Source organism: Thalassophryne amazonica, chromosome 7 (assembly GCF_902500255.1).
Source record: "Thalassophryne amazonica chromosome 7, fThaAma1.1, whole genome shotgun sequence".
Lineage (NCBI taxonomy): Eukaryota > Metazoa > Chordata > Actinopteri > Batrachoidiformes > Batrachoididae > Thalassophryne > Thalassophryne amazonica.
In genome coordinates this window covers 74,110,672-74,134,380 of record NC_047109.1, presented here as the reverse complement: position 1 = coordinate 74,134,380, position 23,709 = coordinate 74,110,672, and the positions used below count along the sequence as shown (strand labels likewise).

At 39.8% G+C, this 23,709-nt stretch overlaps 1 protein-coding gene across 1 annotated transcript in view; it reads left to right on the top strand.

Moving 5' to 3' along the window:
• The window catches only part of clstn3 (calsyntenin 3), a 40,530-nt gene extending 24,019 nt beyond the window's left edge, over nt 1-16,511 (top strand). The window contains exons 14-19 of the mRNA XM_034174476.1: nt 5,172-5,398; nt 9,452-9,613; nt 11,672-11,817; nt 14,545-14,680; nt 15,528-15,712; nt 15,792-16,511. Coding sequence (XP_034030367.1) covers nt 5,172-5,398; nt 9,452-9,613; nt 11,672-11,817; nt 14,545-14,680; nt 15,528-15,712; nt 15,792-15,944 — 1,009 coding nt within the window. The 3' untranslated portion in view covers nt 15,945-16,511. The remainder of the gene's footprint in view (nt 1-5,171; nt 5,399-9,451; nt 9,614-11,671; nt 11,818-14,544; nt 14,681-15,527; nt 15,713-15,791) is intronic.
• Nucleotides 16,512-23,709: the final 7,198 nt, after the last annotated feature.

Below are 23,709 nucleotides of genomic sequence, written 5' to 3'. Positions count from 1 at the left end.
TTGTGTAGTTCATGCAGTTTCTCTTTATAAATACATTTGCTGAAGATCTAAGGAATTAACCCTCTGGGGCCGATGCTGTTGTATACGACGGCTGATACCAAGCTTTACTAAATTATAAATAACTTTTTAATGATATGAGATAGAAACTTACTTTTTTTTTTGTTTTGCTGAAAAGTTAACTCCGCGGACTTTCGAGCCACCGTCCACCATCTTTGTACTCATAGAAGCTGTGTGATGACGTGAGCAATGTGAGTGTCCAATCGGAATTGGTTCACCATCACATGGTTTTCCAAAATCCAATCATAGGGCAGATTCACCTCATGTGACACACCAAAGATTGTTTTTAGGAGTGATGTGTTAGTAGTTTATTATAGTTTGCTGTGTGTTTTGAATAAATGTGTGTGGAAAATTATTTCCGCTTTACTTTTTCCTTTCTTATTTCTGATTGTAAACCTTTATTACACTTATAAGACACAACTATAGCATATATATTTTGAAAGTACAGGTTGTCCTGAAAAAAAGAGACATAAAACTTGATTGTGGGATGCAGGGAAAGCTGTTAACAGCAATAATAAAACATTTATGCCAGGTGAGTGAACTGTCCAAAAAATGCCCTCGGACCGCAGAGGGTTAGCCACTGAATCTGAAACATGACGGTAGATGCGTGAAACGACGTGGAATAAGTCTCTTTGCCAAAGGGTATTCCATGTGACGTCAGTGACCCTATGGCCTTGGCAGAGGTTTGCGCTCTCTGAGTGCTTCTAGTTATTATATTTTATTATTACTTCTATTTTGTCATTTGATTTTTAAATGGACCACAATGGAAATAATTTTTTTCACTTTCCTGTGTCATCTATGTATTTTAATGTATTTACAATTATATAATGTACTTACATTGAACTTACTAAATAAAATCACGCACACACAGACACACTCATGCTTTTAATATAAAGATGATTTGCCATCCCCTGCTGGAATGGTGTGTGAGTCCAGAATGTAGTTAGCAACATCCATTGTTCAGTGTTGTCAGCTAATATCTGTAGCATCTCCATAAATATTAGTCCTGTCAATGTTCTGTTTTGGCAGTGTTCATCCTTGACCCAAAATTCTTAAGCTGTCCGAATGGCAAATGTCAGCTCTCCCCAGTTTCTCTGTGATACAAGTTTTATGCAGCTTTTTGTCTTTTCCGCAGTCTGCCGCAAGCAGGTTCTATTTTTTAGACCTGCACAAATAGAGAAGGTGGCGGAAGACATTAAACGCAGTTTAGTTTTCAGTCATGGTACTGGCAACATGAAACTTAACTGATTCATGGTAACAGCAACATGAGACTTAACTAAACTGACTAAACAAATTGAATTACAAAAACACAATAAATCATAACTAACAACACTGTTACACTAACATGAACCACAATAACATTTTAAACCCCATAATCTTGAAGGGTGCACTGCAGCACAACATCCATTGTGTACTGGCTAGCTAAAATTGCTAATTTCTCCCAAAATATTTGTCCTCTCAACTTTACGTTTTCGCAGCATTCATCCCTGACCCAAAATACAAATGCATACCAACCGTCAAATGTCAGCACTCCCCTGTTTCTGCGTGATCAAATCAATACACACACATATACGCACCCACACAGATGGTACTTGGCTATTATAATATAGACTGGTACTATTCTTGTAATCAGTGCACCCAATCAAAAACAAAACAAAAACATTGATACTGTACACACAGGGACTAAAGTTATTGGATAAAATTATACCCAGGAGGTTATAAATAAATAAAGAAATGATTGAGCTGATAGTGATCAATAAGGAGCAAGAAAGCTTTGGTGAGACAAATTCAGTTTACCAGCTAGCATTAGCTAACATACTGTAGCTGTCTCCTGCTAAACCTCTTCAAACTGATAGAGTGTCTGTGTGTATCTTCCCAGCAGCCAAGCTACTGCTACTGAGCTTGGTCACTGTGAAAATGGAGCGCCGTCAGAAACGCCACTGGCTCTTCTGCTTTTGCTGCTCATCTTATGTTTATCACTCAGGGGCGTAGGTTTGCATATGGACCATAGGGACAAGTCACAACCAATATTTTGGGATGGCAAAATAGTCCCTACCAATATTTAGCATTTTTGTTTATATAACAAAATCATTCACTATTTTTTTGCGAACTCGATACTATAATTTTAGTCGTCACGTTTTGTGTTTTCGACGTGCCAGAATGACAGGGTTACCCATGTTGCAATTTCATTGGCTCACGTTCTTCTCACATGGACGTAAAAAGCGCATCTCGTGGCAGGCAGTGCTTAATTTGTAAAGTGGGAGGTCCCGGAGCGCAGAGGATGGGTGGCTCCGGTGCAGTGTTGCCAGATGTATGATAATTATCGTATTTGTACGATAGTTTTGCCATCTGTACGATGTACGATCTATAATGGGAAAAAACCCAATATGTACGATAATTTCAGTTGGTTGCCCAAACACGCATCTCTCTCTGACACCCAAGAATCATTTTGCAGGCGTTGCACTCAGGCGGCATCAAAGACACACCACACACAGGGCTGCTGCTGGCTTTGGGCTGCCGGGACAGTCATTTGAAAGCCCGCCCCCTCCCCATACAAAGTAATGAGTTCCCATCCAATCTCTGCAGGACAGGACAGGAAGATTCCCCAACCAACATCTTTTTTTTTCGAAACTGTATTTCAACAAATGCAATAACAAACGAACAAAACACAAGAGCAAAGAGATATACAAGAAAAATAAAAAAAAGTTCAAGTTCCTTATGGAGGTGTCAACATTTTTTCTGTGTTCAACAAAATCTGCACAAGTGGCCATGGCATCGGATGACGACAGCGACCTCGAGGTTGAATTCGACTCTTTCTAGTCTGGTAATTAACACATGTTTGTGTTACTTCACAGTCTGGTAGTGCATTTGCTTGTGCATTTGCGTTCTTTTTGTGCCATAGTTTCCCCATTAATATAATTACTGTTTAAAAATGTGACATAAAATTCTTTGTAAATTAAAAAAAAAACGCTAAAATAGCTACGTTGTATGCGTTTTGTTTGTGTACGATCATTTCTCCCAAAATACGATAATTTTGAGGTTTTGGTACGATAGTTTCATATTTCATATCTGGCAACACTGCTCCGGTGCAGAAAAACAAGAAGGGCGGGGGGGAGGGGTTGCGAACAATACTGTGCGCCACACTTAAAATAAAGTGCACACCCACACAAACACGCACACACACCTTCACAAATGACACTAACATCCTGCCTTTTCCTCAAAAAATACTACATTTATGTTTGCTGTCTGTCTATGTACTTTTCTGTCACTTTTGCGCTCTTTTTCATACTTTTCCCTCGTTTCAAAAGTCACCGAACGCACTTTACTGTAATATATGCAACATATAGCACACTGTTGGAAAGCACAGTTTCTTGGCTTGCTGTCAGTGTTGAAATTTTTCAGAGTGAGGGCTTACATGAGAACTTACGGTAATGAGAATCAGCGGCGCACTAGTGTGAAACTTCCGTGTTTTTCCTCTGTGTTATGACATCACAGGCTTACGTTTACCGTAATACACCATATATATCATTGGAAATCCCTTTTTTTTTGGCAAATTAGGTTGCCAGATACCTACAACTGCATTATTGATGAAGAGAATAGATTATACATCTTGTTTGCAAAAAATTGTTTTATTTTTTGTTAGCTCCACAAGTATTTTTTTTTGTTGTCTTGTTCTCTCAAGTGTAGGCCTATAGAATAGATTTGTGATTTTGGGTGCAATTTTGTTATTTAAGCTATTTGTTTGTTTGCCTACACACTTAATATTGTAAATAAAGTGTTAAATTATTCAGCATTATGTCGTCATATGTTATGTATTATGCTGTACTTGTGCGTCTAATGGTATGAGTGGGTTAGGGGGTGGTGGTGGTGAGCAGGGGGGCCTGGTGGGGTGTGTGGTATTGTCCCTACCAAAGCTGAGACCAAACCTACGCCCTTGTTATCACTCGTAGGTCTAGTGCTAATGGTGTTTTTTTTTTTTTTTTTTTTTTTTTTTTTCGGGAAACAGATGTGTTTTCAACAAACGTGACTTCAGGACTTGTTCCTCCAGCCGGAACAGAAAAATGGTGACATATAAAACACTGCCTCCTCAGTGGCAAGCCGCTGCATGTTTGGTGTGAAGGGGTAGTGTTTGCTTGCACTTTCGGTAGTGCATAATGCTGTAAATTCAGCATTCATTGTGAAAGGCTCTTTGCTGAGGTAATGACATCTGAAAGTTGTCCCACAATGGTGCAGCACATCTGACTTTGAATGAAAAAGTTTCCGGGTTGTTGCACAGCTGTGTTTAACAACTGTGTACAAGCTCTCTGGCTTTAGCCGTTACTTTGAATCAATTAAATATTAACTGACTGGGAACTACAGTCCACAGCATATACAGTATGTGATGTATTGTGTGTTTATACAGTTGGCCAGCAACCCACTGGCAAAATGGCTTATCAGATTATTAACCATGGTGTTGTTATTTTGTGCGCATTTAGAGCAGTTATGCTTGCTCGGCGATGGAGGTTTTTTTCCCCCTTCAGATTTTTATCTGCTTGCATGCAGTGTCTGAAGGTCATGATCAGATATTTGTTTTTTGGTTTCAGCCCAAGAGTACTTTTTTTTTTTTTTTTTTGCGTGTGTGAAGATTAGACTGATTTGTGGCCAGAAGTTACCCATATGGCTGAACAGCAGGCTCTTCTGGAGAGGCCGATAAAAGCTGCTGCTCCCTCAGACAGTGGAAATGTAACACACACACATACTGTTTAATCCCCTTTTAATATGATGCTGAATAATACTGCAAACTAATAAATATATGGAAGTAAATCTGATTTGCTCTCCCGTTCTGGAAGGAAAATGTAATTTGTAACAGCAGAACTACTCTGGTCTGATGTTTGCTGTTTTTAGTATCACAGCGAGCCAGCCTCAAACACCATCATGTTTGAATTCAGTCCTAGTTTGAGAGATCATTGCATTTAATTTGAGGTACATACATTTTCAAAAACTGCTCTCACTTTATTAGTTTGAAAAGGATTGTAAGGTTATATATGGCGTCTGCTGCAAACAGCTGAATAACATTGTCAATTCTTTCTTTTTATGTCTCTCCTTCTCTTATGGGCACTTTTCGTCCCACCCAGATGTTTTAATGAGGAAAGTTGCCTGTCCCTCAAACAGCTAGAGGGTTACCTGGTGGTCCTCCAGCCTGATGCCCCTCAGATTTCTCTCTCTGGGGTTGGCCCTCACCTGGCACGTCCAGCTCCTGAGTTTGAAGGTCCTCGTGGTGTCCCTCTCTTCCCAGAGCTACGGATAGTCTGTTCATTGTCTCATGCTGTCAACACAGCTGCACAGGGGATGGAGGGTGGAGGTGAGTTATAGTACATTGCACCCTCAAAATTCTACTCACAACACCCCATAATGACGACATGAAAAAAGTTGTTGTTTATTTATTTATTATAAATTTTGTAAAACTAAACAAACTAAGAAATCACGCGTACATAAGTATTCACACCATTTGCTCAATACTTTGTTGATGCATCTTTGGCAACAATTAAAGCCTCAAGTCTTCTTGAATATGATGCCACAAGAATGGCGCATCTGTTTTTGGGCCGTTTTGCCCATTCCTCTTTGTAGCACCTTTCAGGCTCCATCAGGTTGGATGGGGAGCATCAGTGTACAGCCATTTTCAGATCTCTTCAGGAATGTTCAATCGGATTCAGGTCTGGGCTCTAGCTGGACCACTCAAGGACATTCACAGGGTCGACGGACATTCACCATCGCCCCAGTCTGAGGTCAAGAGCCCTCTGGAGCAGGTTTTTCACCCAGGATGTCTCTGTACATTACTGCATTCATCTTTCCCTCAATCCTGACTAGTCTCCCAGTTCCTGCTGCTGAAAAACATCCCCACAGCATGATGCTGCCACCACCATGCTTCACTGTAGGCATGGTGCCTGGTTTCCTCCAAACATGATGACTGGCATACGCAAAAGAGTTCAATGCTCGTCTTGTCAGTCCAGAGAATTTTGTTTGTCATGGTCTGAGAGTCCTTCAGGTGCCTTTTGGCAAACTGCTAGTCAATAATTTTTTTTTCTTGCATGGACTTTGAGAACTAATTTAGGATAATTTTGGGATGCTGAATCTGAATCTGAGCTCAGATTTCCTCTCACTTCATGTTTTTATTTTTTTTCAAATCTGCATGTTCTGTATTAATTACACAAAAGTTGCTCATTCACTCACAAGTTTGAGCCACTTATCATGCACAAAAGCAGATTCTAAAAGCATTATTTTTAAACCAGGTTCACAAAATGAACAAGAGCTGTAATATCGATTATGGCGCTGAAGAGGTGTGTGAGACTGCAACTTTAGCTTTAATGCTTGATACGAGAAATATGTTTTTATATCTCAGAACCATGATTGGCAAAAACTAACACCAGATTTGGATTCAGCGCCCCAAATTAACCAAAATCCGTTGAAAAACTCCATATAAGAAAAATTGTATTAACCAGTATTATTAATGACTTGCTCAGCCTCAGTATTATTTGCTGTCCTGCAGACCGTGGCTGGCCACTGTGTCCTTTATTTTTTATTCCCAACACTTCCTGTTTCCCTGAACTTTTCCAGGAGGCACCTGATTGTGAGTTTGCTAAGAGGATTTCTCCCAGGAAACTACCTCCTGATTCTTTGCTGATTGCGAACTACCAATTTCATCACAAAATATGCCTCCACAATCTTTACCCTCTCTTGCACAGTGTACAGAATTGTTTGATCCATTGATGTTTTCGGATGAAAATCTAAGGCTTTATCTTTGATTTACCTGAAAATGAGAGAGATATGTTAGTTACTGTGGAAATGGGAAGAATTTAATATGGGTAACATTTTTTTTGGCCCACCCTGTATACAACAGCTAAAGTTGTCATTTAGTTGACGATGATGGCTACATTTTATGTTGTAAATTAAATGCAATATTTTATGCAGTAGAGAGCTGACTGTCATAGTTTGTAGCTCACATAAAGGAGCATAAGTTTCTTCATTTTACAGTTTTACTAAAAAAATTAAATGTGGCAATAGCATATAATTTAAATTTCATTGAAGTTTAAATAATTGTCTAATTGTTCTTGAGCAAATTTGTAGCTTTTATTGACCATATAATCACAAATGTATCCTTTCTAAATGACAGGTTTTGCGTAGAATCAGATGTTGTAATTTTTGTGTTTTATCACAAAATATGACAAAGTTGAGTAATACACTGAAGCTGCCAAATAGAAACATTAAAATAAAATGTACTTACACAAAATATTATTGTATATACAACCCCAATTCCAATGAAGTTGGGATGTTACGTGAAATGTAAATAAAACAGAATACACTGATTTGCAAATCCTCTTCAACCGATATTCAATTGAATACACCACAAAGACAAGATATTTAATGTTCAAACTGATAAACCTTATTGTTTTTGTGAAAATATTTGCTCATTTTGAAATGATGCCTGCAACACATTTCAAAAAAGTTGGGACAGGGGCAACAAAAGACTGGGGAAGTTGATGAATGCTCAGAGAACACCTGTTTGGAACATTCCACAGGTGAACAGGTTAATTGCAAACAGGTAAGTGTCATGATTGGGTATAAAAGGAGCATCCCCAAAAGGCTCAGCTGTTCACAAGCAAATATGGGGTGAGGATCACCACTTTGTGAACAACTGCGTGAAAAAAACAGTCCAACAGTTTAAGAACAATGTTTCTCAACGTTCAGTTGCAAGGAATTTAGGGATTCCATCATCTAGAGTCTGTAATATAATCAGAAGATTCAGAGAATCTGGAGAACTTTCTACACGTAAGTGGCAAGGCCGAAAACCAATATTGAATGCCTGTGACCTTCGTTCCTTCAGGCGGCACTGCATTAACAACCGACATCATTGTGTAAAGGATCTTACCGCGTGGGCTCAAGAACACTTCAGAAAACCATTGTCAGTTAACACAGTTCGTCGCTACGTCTACAAGTGCAACTTAAAACTCTACCATGCAAAGCTAAAGCCATACATCAACAACATCCAGAAACGCCGCCACCTTCTCTGGGCCTGCGCTCATTTGAAATGGACAGACGCAAAGTGGAAAAGTGTGCTGTGGTCTGATGAGTCCACACTTCAAATTGTTTTTGGAAATCATGGACGTCGTGTCCGGACAAAAGAGGAAAAAGACCATCCAGATTGTTACCAGCGCAAAGTTCAAAAGCCAGCATCTGTGATGGTATGGGGGTGTGTTAGTGCCCATGGCATGGGCAACTTACACATCTGTGATGGCACCATCAATGCTGAAAGGTACATCCAGGTTTTGGAGCAACACATGCTGCCATCCAAGCAACATCTTTTTCAGGGACGTCCCTGCTTATTTCAGCAAGACAATGCCAAGCCACATTCTGCACGTGTTACAACAGCGTGGCTTCGTAGTAAAAGAGTGCGGGTACTAGACTGGCCTGCCTGCAGGCCAGACCTGTCGCCCATTGAAATGTGTGGCACATTATGAAGCGCAAAATAAGACAACGGAGACCCCAGACTGTTGAACAAATGAATTCGTACTTCAAGCAAGAATGGGAAAGAATTCCACCTACAAAGCTTCAACAATTAGTGTCCTCAGTTCTCAAACGCTTATTGAGTGTTGTTAGAAGGAAAGTTGATGTAACACACTGGTTAACATACCACTGTCCCAGCTTTTTTGAAACATGTTGCAGGCATCAATTTCAAAATGAGTAAATATTTGCACAAAAATAATAAAGTTTATCAGTTTGAACATTAAATATCTTGTCTTTGTGGTGTATTTAATTGAATATAGGTTGAAGAGGATTTGCAAATCATTGCATTCTGTTATTATTTACATTTTACACAACGTCCCAACTTCACTGGAATTGGGGTTGTACAAAAGTGAAAATGAGAATTTTGCATAAGTTTTCGTGAAATTATAATGATGACACACTTTCAGTAAAGCTATGGCACTAAAACTTCAGCATCCTTAAAATTAGAATTAAAAAGTTGTTAATATTGACAAACTTTTTATGTAATGACATATAAATTTAAATGTCATTTTACATAAATTTTGTAGAATTTAAGAAAGCTTGGAAGATAATAAATCTAATAAAAAGGAAATTTATTAATTTTAATCAAAGAAATATGAATTTTTCATTATAAGAGTAGCACCTGAAATAGAATTGGGTTTATTAATTTAGAGGTAATGACCATTTTCAGTTTTTTTTTAAAATCCAATTAAAATAAACCAGTAAACTACTGGGGGTAAAAATATTTTTAATGCTAGTACAGGAGAGAAGATTTATTGGCCTAAAGCATCCTTCAAGGTTGGCAGTTCTGCTGTTGTTACTTAAACAGCATTAATGATGTTTTAATTGTTTTGTTCTTTCTGTGTCCTTTTAGCTCTAATGTCAGATGCTGTGGCTCACACTTTGGATGGCTGTGAGGTACAGCCTCTGGGGGAGGAGCTAAACCCAGAGAAAGAGGAGCTTCTGGTGGACATGGATGTTGTGCGTGAAAGAGGACTGGAAATTATCAATACTACTGCTTACATTGCAATTACAGGTATCTTAGTCATACTGACACCACTAATTCATGACTTGAATAATTGAAGTATAATTACAAAAAGGGACAACTTCAAAAACTGATGCGGGGGGAAAATGCATTATGCAAAAATTTCATTATTTTCCCTTTCACTGCAAGTTTCCACTGATACAGTGGTGTACCTCAGGAACCACTGGTTGTACAGTGTTAATTTTGGTGTCAAATTTAGAATAAAAAAGTTAAGTTGTTTACGGTGGCTTAGTGGTAAGCACTGTTGCCTCACAGCAAATGGTAAATGGACTGCATTTATGTGGCACTTTTCCATCTGCATCAGACGCTCAAAGTGCTTTACAATTATGCCTCACATTCACCCCTATGTCAGGGTGCTGCCATACAAGGTGCTCACTACACACCGGGAGCAATAGGGGATTAAGGACCTTGCCCAAGGGCCCTTAGTTATTTTCCAGTCAGGCGGGGATGTGAACCGAGGATCATCTGGTCTCAAGCCCAACACCTTAACCACTAGACCATCACCTCCCCCAAGCAAGAAGGTCATGGGTTCGCTTCCCACCTGTGGCCTTTCTGTGTGGAGTTTGCATGTTCTTCCCGTATTTGCATGGGTTTCCTCCCACATTTAAAAGACATGCAGGTTAGGTGAATTGGAAATTTTATAATTGTCTATGTCTCCCTTGCAAAACAGGTCTCGATTTCAATGGGACTACCCTGATTAAATAAAGGTTAAATTAAATTAAAATTATTCTCAAGCTACACATATTTATAGGATCTAAAGGAACAGTTTGTGAGAAACTTAAACATTACCACAGCAATGACCAAAAGCAACAAAATCTATTCACTACTTAATTTTATCTTGGTAACCAGTTAAGCTCAACCTAGTGAGTTTAATGTGGACTCCCAATTTTCTATTTGCTCCCAGCAATACTTTTACTGAAAATTAGCGTAAAAGTCTGATTTGTCTTTGATTCCAGTGAAATCTTCCTCACTATATCACATCTTTGTTACTATTAAAAAGTACACATGTAAACATAACACTAATCAGAATAAATGGAATAATATGTCTTCTTGATCATGTATGCAGTGAAGGGAAAAGATGCATGTTTTGAAAATGTTCTTTAAATTGAGGTGTTACATTCATCAGGTACAATGATGAAGATCTTGGCAGTGACATCACTAAAAGCTTTGGCCAAAAACTGAAATGAAATGATTTCAGTGTTACAAATACAAGCTTAGCAACACGTTAGAATAGTGGATTTCTATAGGAAATTCTCAAACTTTAGTTATTGTCACCTGTGGGGATGTGAGGGTCAAGTGGTTCAAGTTGTGGGCTTGTGACCACAGCGTTCTTGAGCCGCTTTGACCACAAAAGCACTATATAAATGTAGCCCATTTGCATTTCTGTGTTCAGCTTAGGCGTTACATTTAAACAATGTAACATTTAATAAGATGGAAAAAAAACCCTGCAGAAATTTTACTTGTGAAGTCAAAATAAAAGCCTGCTAAAAGGAATTTTTTAATTTAGTGTCTGCACAAGTTGCATCTGAATTCATACACATTTCAGTAGTTTCTAAAAGAATGGCAGTGATGTACTGGGACTAAAACTATTTCAGATCTTTGAGATAAAACACCTGACGGTTTTACTAATACCTATTTCACTGAGGATAGAGTGCAGAGTTTGGTCTTAAATTCCTCAGAAATGCCAAGTTCTTATTTGTTCTAACAGCAAAATTATTCACTTGAAGAGATAAACTTGTAAAGAATCACAGGTGAATACCTATCTTTTAACTAACAGTACAACATGGTTTTGTGCGTTTCAAATAATGTGACACCAAATTTGAGGCAAGGAAAACAAAATGTTTGCTTATAGGGCTACTGCTCATGTAGTTGGCTGTGCAAACTGTAGGAAAATCGAATTTGGTTTTAAAAACTCTTTCCATCCTCAGATTTTAGTTCAGAAAGTAGTTGCAGACTCCTTTTCGCTCTGCCCCTGTAATTCATCTCAGTATTGACTCCCTGTCTACTTTTTTGTTCTTCTGTCTTCATTTTGTTCTGCACCACCTCTAGGTGCTGAATCCATCTCTGTGTATGAAGATGTCCTTCGCTCAGTCAGATACCGACTGGCCAAAGGCTCAGCCCGCTTTGAGAGGAGGTTCCGGTTGTCTTGCTCTGAGATGAATGGCCGGTACACCAGCAATGAATTGACTTTGGAGGTGAGGAGGAGCATCACTGACTGTATCACCAGTGTTATCATCATGAAGATAAATATTCATCAGGTGTGTCACAGCCTCATGGGGGCGAGTGTGAAACCAAAATCAATTTATTTAGACAAGGGGTCAACAGCCCTGCTCCTGGAGAGCACCTGCCCTGCATGTTTTCTAATTCTCCCTGTTCCACTCCCAGGTAATTAACTCTATCAGGTGTGCTCAGTCAATCAAGAGCTGGAAAACACCAATTTAAAAAAAATCAGGTGTGACTTGAGCAGGTAGATGTGGAAAACATGCTTTCCAGGATCAGGGTTGGAGACCCCTGATTTAGACAGTGCCAGATGACAACATATGCTATCTATGAGCGAGGTATGGACTAGGGCTCACCAATCCCTGCTCCTGGAGATCACCTGCCCGACGTGTTTCCTATGTATAGCTGCTGCAACTACAGCCAATTAGTCAAGTTTGGTGTTTCTCAGCTCTCAAATCAGTGGGCACACCTGATTGAGTTAATTAACAGTGAGTGGATCAGGGATAGTTGGAAAGCATGCAGGGCAGGGTTGGTGACCCCTGGTCTGGATAATACCCACCCCATGAGCACTGGTGACAGTGGGAAGGATTATAAGAAGAAACCTCAAGCAGACCAGACCCCTGGAGAGGCTCCAGCTCTCCTGTTACCCTTAAATGGAATAAGCAGATACAGAAAATGAATGAACAAAAGGAGAAAGGACTTTCTCAGACTGACAACACTATACAGTCAACAGTTCTGCTGTTACTCATCACTTATATTGTGTCAGTCAGCTGACTTGGCTATTTAGTTCTGTTTTTAAAAAAAGTATATCATTTATCACTGCTGTAACATTATTAACCTTTAAAATCCAAGCACCCCCAGGGCTGGGGGCTGTGGTGTCCCCCCCCCCCCCCCCCCCAAAAAAAAACAACCAAGTTAAAAAAACCAAGCCATGCTGCATATCCACTTAACAATTAGAAGCTCCAATAAAAGCCCCAAAACAACCATTTCTACCGGAGCAAAACGCAATTCCAACACAAGCAACTGAATGAACAAGCAGGAAAAAGAAGCTAACGGCACACACCTGCAAAGCTAGCACATGCGTTTGCACTACTTTATGCTACTCATACAAACAACACACTGTAGGAAGGTTTTATCACTTCACATCCAAAATTAACCGAACCAACAGCTAAAAAACACTAAAAATAAACTTCACAGCCATAACCAGAAATTACATGCTACCATTGCTGTTTTGTGATCATAAATCATGTTCCGGCACAAAAATGAATTAGAAACGGCAAATCCTGTGCCAATGTTTAACACTGAAATCATTCTGGAGTGTTTTTTGACAACTTTTCGCTCCAGGAGATGGAATACACTGGGGAGTAAGGCAGTGATTTTTGTTGACACATGATGCATATTCTTTGTGGTGATTGGCGAATGATGTTGCTGATATAGATTTGGGGACTGCCTCTCGTTTCTGTTGGCTCTGGCGGTTCGATAGAGGTGTCAATCATCCAAATAGACCAATGGGTTTGCAAGATAATGCCATGAGAACAGTGGGGCGGGTGTGGTGGATTTTTTTTTTTTTTTTTTTTCAAAACAAACCCAAAACAGTTATAAATAGATAGAATGAATACCTTTTGTAACATAAATGAAACAAAGATGAGTAGTGTAGTTTGGTACCTGAGAAATATCAAATGGCACACATTGTGCCAAAATGGCTAATTTGGAGAGTCCGCCTAATTCTTACTCAACACATACCTCTCCAGAACTTCTCTGCTTCAGTTTTTGGCATCAGCTTTGGTGTAGAGGTAGTGGTTGGAAGTTGCAATATGATTTTCTAGAGGTTTTGACTTGCAGCTGCATCATTGCAAAGGACAATTCACTGTAAAAGTGTGCTTTTTTAGGCACAAATTATTATTATTTTTTTTTTCTGTGTGCCATCTCCATTTACTCTGACCCAGAAACATATAAACTGATTCTTACACCTCTAGTTCTCTCACGGGTGTTACATTTATTATTATAACAAGATAATACAAATAAGCTTTGTAGTTTCTGAGATATATTCAATTTATTTTGGACATGTCATTTTCGAGCAGGAGTCTGGAAACAGGCCTAGGGTACAAGAGGTTAGACGAGCAGAATCCCCATAATGATAAAGTTACATTTCTTGAAATCAAAGCTTGTCCCAAAAACATGACTATAGCTTCAGTTCAATGACAAGATTTAAAATCAGTGGGAGTTAGATGTGGGAATGCTACTTTTTACTTCACAGTTGCCTAATTTTTATTCCATGATATTTTATAAAATGATAGAGGAGACTGAAAAGTACAAGTCATTCCATTCGTTATTGCTCTACTGTGTTTTCAAGAATGTGGCTGCCTGTCTGCGATTAAAAACAGGTCTGTGTTTTTAAATGTGTTCTGCAAAAGGTATTATCCTTGGGGCAGGAATGTAAAAAGTTCCTGACACATCAGTATTTTGCTGCTGCCTTCTCCAGTAGAAACATGCAGAGAGCCTGTTTACATTGAGTAGAGTAATCCCTGCAATGGAAAACGCTATATAAATGCAACAGTATATTAATTTTACGTTATATTTAGTAAAGGAGAAGATTGTGCGTCCCCTGTAGCGGAAAGACCCGTTGCAGCCATAGAGTATTGTAAATATTTTTTGCATTATCTGGTATGTTCATTCATCTTTCTTTGTTTCATCCCCTACAGGTGAACTTCCTTCACTCTCTAGACAGTCTGTACCATCCGTCCCACCTGCTGGCCTCCCAGCAGCAATTTCTCCATCCATCCCACCACGCTGGGGAGTTAAGCGGACACACACTGCCCAATCCACATCGCAACTCAGGTGTCATTTCCATTCCTTTCCCTGTCTGTTTTTGGATGTTGTGAAAACTGTGTTGTGGTAACTGTTAATTACATCTACTCAGGAGATAACACTTTTCCCCTCATTGGTTTGTTGTTAGCAGGATAACTCCAAAATTAATGAACAGATATTCATGAACTGTAAGTGTTGAAACAGGTCTAAAATCCAATGCATACCAGAAGGTTTTGGGGGAGATCTTGATTAAAAGAAGATGAAACATTTTAAACAAAAACATGGCATATTTAGGGCTTTGATAGAGCACTCGAGTGCATTTTTAGCTATTTGTTTAATGGTATGTACAGTGCATCCAGAAAGTATTCACAGAGCTTCACTTTTTCCACATTTTGTTGTGTTACAGCCTTATTCCAAAATGGATGAAATTCTTTTTTTTTTTCCCTCAAAATTCTACTCACAACAGATTTAGATTTTTGCAAATTTATTAGAAATAAAAAATCCCAAAAAATCACATGTACATAAGTTATTCACGGCCTTGTGCCAAAATTGAGCTCAGGTATATCCTGTTTCCACTGATCATCCTGAAGGACTCTCAGACCATGAGAAACAAAATTCTCTGGTCTGATGAGACAAGGATTGAACTCTTTGGTGTGAATGCCAGGCATCGTGTTTAGAGGAAACCAGACACCATCCATACAGTGAAGCATGGTGGTGGCAGTGGAAGTTTGTTACTTTCATGATGTTTAACTTGAAATCCAAAACTTAACTGTAAAAGATAGGGAGCTGGGGGGGATTTAGTACAACATGACCCCTTTCAAATAGGATTTATTTTTTAAAAATTTATATATAATTTTATCTCTTTCTGTTTTGACAGTGGTGCCGGGCGCTGCTACCGTCATCATCATGGTGTGTGTGGGATTTCTCGTTGTTATGGTGATCCTTGGCATTTTCCGAATTCGCTCCATCCATCGCCGGGAAGAGGGTACAAGAGACGGGGCTAAGGATGGTGGCAGCCAATGGGACGACTCTGCTCTCACCATCATCGTCAACCCTATGGAGGTAACAACCTTAATGATGCCAATGAATGTCATAATCAGTCATACTCCTTTTTTCAATAAACTTGTTTTCTTTCCCGTAGTCCTATGAGTCTCGTATGGGCGTCTCTGCGGATACTGAGGGAGAGGGGGAGGAGGAGGATGAGGAGGTGGCAGAGTCACCCGATGATGCTACTGATGACCAACGAATCATCATTAAGAAGGAAGGAAGAGATGGCAACACCCGTCGCTACTGAGCCACGTGTATCTGTCTGCACCAGTTCTCATGGAAACCATAAAACCGGTTCACCAGTCACATGCACACAACACTTTTAATATCAGCGACTACTGATGCCACTAGTATAAGGAATGTATGCTTACAGACATGACACACAGCACAGTCACTGTAATAATCTGACACATGACACTGTATGTGACCTATAGTCAACAACGGGCAGTTGTTCTCCACCTAAGTGTTCAATGGCACAATGTATACTGTCAATGTCATTTAACTGCCTGAACAAACCGCACAGAAACTGTATGTAGTACACCAGTTCTAAATCGAAAGATGGTAGTGTCTTTATAGTGTAACACTGGTCGAATGAGTCTGCTCCCCCCACCCCAAACAACAACAACAAAATGATTGTCTTTTATTATCAAACACAGAATGAAATCTTTATAAAATTACTCCTAGAACAATCTGCAGCATTCTGGCGTTGAATAGAGGTATAGGCAGACACATCACGTCTCTGCGCTCCTTCAGACTGACTGCAGAACTCTGCACAAGCGCTTTCTCCCGCTTTGAATTCTGTCTTCGTACAGAGTGAATGCAGTGAGGTCAGAGACGATCCAAGGTCTCTCTCTGACTTATTCAAGAATATTTGCAAACATTCTAGCAGTCTAACCCTAACCCTAACCCCCCCCCCCCCCCCGGTATTGTGATGATCTGTATGTTTGACCATGAGAAATCTATCATGCATAACTGACATTTTTTTACATACATCTGCACTACAGCAGTACTCTAAGGACACAGAGTGTCAACCTGTCGGCGGCGAATCCATGCAGTCGCTCCGTTTTGGCTCACATCGGAGTAGGTTGTTTAGTATCTATAGTATAACAGAATAACCTGACCTGTGACCTCGCACACATTGCTGGAATGGAATGTCTCTCTCAATGCACACTATTCTTACAGTGACACATGCAAACGCACGCATCACACCGCCCCCTGCTGTTTCCAGAATGTCATCTCAGCTGGGCAGTTTTGATTGTATTGATTGTAATGAATTTTCTGTACATAAAATGATGAATATTATGATATTATTGTTATTACAATTATTACTGGAGCCAGTCTTTCTGTCTGCACACTTTGACAGAGAGCAGCTGACACGTTGCACCTTATGATTTACAAGTTCTTTTTATTACACCGTTACAGCTTCCGAAAGCTATAATGATAATAATAGTAATAGTGACAATTCCTGGCTTGATGAGTGTCTCTTAATTTAGTGTGTAATATTGTTGTAATGAAAAACTTAATATCTGAATCACAGGAACAGGAGGGCACATTGTTGTGATAGATCTCTTCCACTTGTCTTTTCACATTTCATACCCTTTGTTTTTGTATATTTGACTTACTTTCTACTCCATTCCATAGCTTCACTCAACAAATGTACTCGTGTATGCTTCTCCTCACCTTTCCTTCCCTCCTGGTCTTCATCCCTCACCACTCCCTCACCATTCCTCTGTGTCTTGCTGTCTGTCTGTGTAGCCTATCAATGTGCTGTGCTAAACCTGTCGGTAAATGAAGCCTGTCATTCCTGAGCGTGACGTGAAGAAGGATTAAATATCGCATTTATTAATAACTTGTATTATTACTATGTTACTATTGGAAGATTACATGTAATTATTGATACAATGATGGCATGGATTATGCTCATTAATTGTTATTGAAAAATGTCAAACAAAACATTACAAAATTCCTAATAAAAAAAACACTATATGACATCTCTATGGGGAGACTGTGTTATGTGTCGGACGCGGTCGGAGCACCGACCCAGCGTTTGACAGGACCTAGCACGAAATAAGCAGAGCACGGTTCAAAAGATAACAATTTAATAATCATAATAAGTGCAGTGATAAACAACCAAAAATGTCCGCGGTCTGGTGAGGTGAAAACACGGCGCGCTCTCAGCAGCGCAAACGGTCCGGAGCCACAGCAGTTCGGACCCAGGGACCCCGCCGACACCCCCCAGGTGGCCGCGACAAACCGAGTCTGTGAAGAAAGAAAACATACGGTGAGTCCAACACTCTCCACCCAGAGAGACACAGCTCAAAAGGGTGCACACAATCAGCAAACACTTCCTGGCTTAAATATATATCAGCTTCTCACCCTGCAGGCACGGAACAACTCAGTTCAAATCTCCACTGCAGCAGAGGCTGATTAGACCAGTGATTCTCAACCGGGGTGCCGCGGCACCCTAGGGTGCCGTGATCGATCGTCAGGGGTGCCGTGGGTATTTTTCATATTCGCGATTACCGTGAATTATTTATTTTATCCACAAAGCATAAAACGACTCAGAATCTGACGTCATTGTGCTGCAGCCTCGCTCTCGTCTTAAGGCGGGACAATAACAAGGAGGCTGACGGCCGATTAAAACAGTGCCGTCTCCTTCAAAAGCCGTCTAAAATGCGGAGCTGTCGGTGTGTGTGTCTGTGCCTGTGTGTGCACGCGCGCGGAGTTAACAGGCTGCAGACTGCGAGGGAGGGGAGGGGGTGGGGTCGGGGAGGGGGTGGGTCAGTTAGATTCCTGAATGCAGGCGCGACACGTTCAGTGCGCAGCGAGCGCGGAGCAGAGAGTGGATTTTAAATGGAGTGAACATGTTAACAAAACGAAAACGTGAAGCTTTTACTTCTCTCTGAACTTTCTCTAAAGGTGTGATTCTGCCGTTACCGTCCTGTTCACACCATGTGCGCGTCGTATGCTGAATTTATGAGATCATGAGATGAAATAAACGGTCAAATATCTTTAAAAACATATTTAAAAAATGAGAATATATGAATGAACTGAGATACACACACAAAAAAAAGTTCAGACTCACAAAAAGCAGGTGAGAACTCTGAACTTTAACAGCTGTTATTTTCCAAAGGTATTTATTTGTTCAGTCTTGAGCTTAATGAAAAATTAAATTTAATTTTTAATTTAAGCTTAATTAAAAAAAAAAAATGAGGTGGGCTTCATAGATAATTGGCAAAGCTTCTGGGGAAAACCTGGTCTTGTTAGGAGAGACGGCATCCATCCCACTTTGGATGGAGCAGCTCTCATTTCTAGAAATCTGGCCAATTTTCTTAAATCCTCCAAACCGTGACTATCCAGGGTTGGGACCAGGAAGCAGAGTTGTAGTCTTACACACCTCTCTGCAGCTTCTCTCCCCCTGCCATCCCCTCATTACCCCATCCCCGTAGAGACGGTGCCTGCTCCCAGACTACCAATAACCAGCAAAAATCTATTTAAGCATAAAAATTCAAAAAGAAAAAATAATATAGCACCTTCAACTGCACCACAGACTAAAACAGTTAAATGTGGTCTATTAAACATTAGGTCTCTCTCTTCTAAGTCCCTGTTGGTAATGATATAATAATTGATCAACATATTGATTTATTCTGCCTAACAGAAACCTGGTTACAGCAGGATGAATATGTTAGTTTAAATGAGTCAACACCCCCGAGTCACACTAACTGTCAGAATGCTCGTAGCACGGGCCGGGGTGGAGGATTAGCAGCAATCTTCCATTCCAGCTTATTAATTAATCCAAAACCCAGACAGAGCTTTAATTCATTTGAAAGCTTGTCTCTTAGTCTTGTCCATCCAAATTGGAAGTCCCAAAAACCAGTTTTATTTGTTATTATCTATCGTCCACCTGGTCGTTACTGTGAGTTTCTCTGTGAATTTTCAGACCTTTTGTCTGACTTAGTGCTTAGCTCAGATAAGATAATTATAGTGGGCGATTTTAACATCCACACAGATGCTGAGAATGACAGCCTCAACACTGCATTTAATCTATTATTAGACTCTATTGGCTTTGCTCAAAAAGTAAATGAGTCCACCCACCACTTTAATCATATCTTAGATCTTGTTCTGACTTATGGTATGGAAATAGAAGACTTAACAGTATTCCCTGAAAACTCCCTTCTGTCTGATCATTTCTTAATAACATTTACATTTACTCTGATGGACTACCCAGCAGTGGGGAATAAGTTTCATTACACTAGAAGTCTTTCAGAAAGCGCTGTAACTAGGTTTAAGGATATGATTCCTTCTTTATGTTCTCTAATGCCATATACCAACACAGTGCAGAGTAGCTACCTAAACTCTGTAAGGGAGATAGAGTATCTTGTCAATAGTTTTACATCCTCATTGAAGACAACTTTGGATGCTGTAGCTCCTCTGAAAAAGAGAGCTTTAAATCAGAAGTGTCTGACTCCGTGGTATAACTCACAAACTCGTAGCTTAAAGCAGATAACCCGTAAGTTGGAGAGGAAATGGCGTCTCACTAATTTAGAAGATCTTCACTTAGCCTGGAAAAAGAGTCTGTTGCTCTATAAAAAAGCCCTCCGTAAAGCTAGGACATCTTTCTACTCATCACTAATTGAAGAAAATAAGAACAACCCCAGGTTTCTTTTCAGCACTGTAGCCAGGCTGACAAAGAGTCAGAGCTCTATTGAGCTGAGTATTCCATTAACTTTAACTAGTAATGACTTCATGACTTTCTTTGCTAACAAAATTTTAACTATTAGAGAAAAAATTACTCATAACCATCCCACAGACGTATCGTTATCTTTGGCTGCTTTCAGTGATGCCGGTATTTGGTTAGACTCTTTCTCTCCGATTGTTCTGTCTGAGTTATTCTCATTAGTTACTTCATCCAAACCATCAACATGTTTATTAGACCCCATTCCTACCAGGCTGCTCAAGGAAGCCCTACCATTATTTAATGCTTCGATCTTAAATATGATCAATCTATCTTTGTTAGTTGGCTATGTACCACAGGCTTTTAAGGTGGCAGTAATTAAACCATTACTTAAAAAGCCATCACTTGACCCAGCTATCTTAGCTAATTATAGGCCAATCTCCAACTTCCTTTTCTCTCAAAAATTCTTGAAAGGGTAGTTGTAAAACAGCTAACTGATCATCTGCAGAGGAATGGTCTATTTGAAGAGTTTCAGTCAGGTTTTAGAATTCATCATAGTACAGAAACAGCATTAGTGAAGGTTACAAATGATCTTCTTATGGCCTCGGACAGTGGACTCATCTCTGTGCTTGTTCTGTTAGACCTCAGTGCTGCTTTTGATACTGTTGACCATAAAATTTTATTACAGAGATTAGAGCATGCCATAGGTATTAAAGGCACTGCGCTGCGGTGGTTTGAATCGTATTTGTCTAATAGATTACAATTTGTTCATGTAAATGGGGAATCTTCTTCACAGACTAAAGGTAATTATGGAGTTCCACAAGGTTCTGTGCTAGGACCAATTTTATTTACTTTATACATGCTTCCCTTAGGCAGTATTATTAGACGGTATTGCTTAAATTTTCATTGTTACGCAGATGATACCCAGCTTTATCTATCCATGAAGCCAGAGGACACACACCAATTAGCTAAACTGCAGGATTGTCTTACAGACATAAAGACATGGATGACCTCTAATTTCCTGCTTTTAAACTCAGATAAAACTGAAGTTATTGTACTTGGCCCCACAAATCTTAGAAACATGGTGTCTAACCAGATCCTTACTCTGGATGGCATTACCCTGACCTCTAGTAATACTGTGAGAAATCTTGGAGTCATTTTTGATCAGGATATGTCATTCAAAGCGCATATTAAACAAATATGTAGGACTGCTTTTTTGCATTTACGCAATATCTCTAAAATCAGAAAGGTCTTGTCTCAGAGTGATGCTGAAAAACTAATTCATGCATTTATTTCCTCTAGGCTGGACTATTGTAATTCATTATTATCAGGTTGCCCTAAAAGTTCCCTAAAAAGCCTTCAGTTAATTCAAAATGCTGCAGCTAGAGTACTGACGGGGACTAGAAGGAGAGAGCATATCTCACCCATATTGGCCTCTCTTCATTGGCTTCCTGTTAATTCTAGAATAGAATTTAAAATTCTTCTTCTTACTTATAAGGTGTTGAATAATCAGGTCCCATCTTATCTTAGGGACCTCGTAGTACCATATCACCCCAATAGAGCGCTTCGCTCTCAGACTGCAGGCTTACTTGTAGTTCCTAGGGTTTGTAAGAGTAGAATGGGAGGCAGAGCCTTCAGCTTTCAGGCTCCTCTCCTGTGGAACCAGCTCCCAATTCAGATCAGGGAGACAGACACCCTCTCTACTTTTAAGATTAGGCTTAAAACTTTCCTTTTTGCTAAAGCTTATAGTTAGGGCTGGATCAGGTGACCCTGAACCATCCCTTAGTTATGCTGCTATAGACGTAGACTGCTGGGGGGTTCCCATGATGCACTGTTTCTTTCTCTTTTTGCTCTGTATGCACCACTCTGCATTTAATCATTAGTGATCGATCTCTGCTCCCCTCCACAGCATGTCTTTTTCTTGGTTCTCTCCCTCAGCCCCAACCAGTCCCAGCAGAAGACTGCCCCTCCCTGAGCCTGGTTCTGCTGGAGGTTTCTTCCTGTTAAAGGGAGTTTTTCCTTCCCACTGTAGCCAAGTGCTTGCTCACAGGGGGTCGTTTTGACCGTTGGGGTTTTACATAATTATTGTATGGCCTTGCCTTACAATATAAAGCGCCTTGGGGCAACTGTTTGTTGTGATTTGGCGCTATATAAAAAAATTGATTGATTGATTAATGTAGTGTTTAAGCACAAAACGTGACTGATGAGGAGAAACAATTTCAGAAATGCAACAGAAACAACCACAAATCAGAAAAAGTTGGGACTGTATGTAAAATGAAGATAAAAATAAAAATGTTGCACCATTCCCAGTTTCTCCACTCACAGAAGCCAAACGTTCTTCCAGAGTTGTGTAATTATACTACAATAGTAGAATATAAAGAAGGGGAAAAAATAAAAAAAATAGACAATATATTCGTCAATCGCAATTATTTGTCTGACAATTAATCGTCTCCAGAAATTTCTAATCGTGACAGCCCTACTTGAGATCAGAGCGCAAAATGCTTGAGGATTTTCGAAATGCTGTGTTTTCTGTATCGATTTTCTACTGCGATAATTGGGTTTTGCGCAAAACCAGAGGTAATAGCATTATAATATTATTTTAGTTGGTGGTGTGCCGCAGGATTTTGTAAATACAAAAAGGGTGCCGACTCAAAAAGTTGAGAAACACTGGATTAGACAATTAGCATAACGTGACAGCTCACTAACACAAGGTGTGAGGGACACCAAATCCACTGTCATTACTTCATAAAAGTCACCAAAACCAAATTACCTCAGGAAGTGTGCTGAAGAGCGTGAGACCTCACCCAATCCACCTTCACAGACTGTGGCGTCAAACCTGGAGCGGTCTCTGCATCCATAATGGTGAGATTGTTCTCCTGACGTCGATCTCACACGTCTGCTCACAAGGTCGAGTCTCTGGCAATCACACACTGTGCATTCAAGGTTTGAATGCAACAATCTGATCAAGACAGAATACACCACAGCTGTGAGTCCTGATGACCTGCACGTGAAAACAAGCCTCAGGTGTTCAGGGTGAGGGCCTAATGCTCAGCCACTCAGTCCTGAATGCATACCACCTGGTGGGAAAAACAGAAACCAAGCCAGCCAAACACCCCAGCACACAACAGACTGTCTTGTTTCTCTGAAATAATTAAATGCGGATGAGGAATAATGCATCACTCAGAAGCTGTTTGTAAAGGGCAACTTTAATGATAAAAAAAATCTGGGACATTTATGTGTAAGATATAAAAATATTGTTTTGCTTTTTAATGTGCTGTTTGACCAATTCTTTGGATATGTACAAATCACATAATTCTTACAGATGTAGTAACTGATA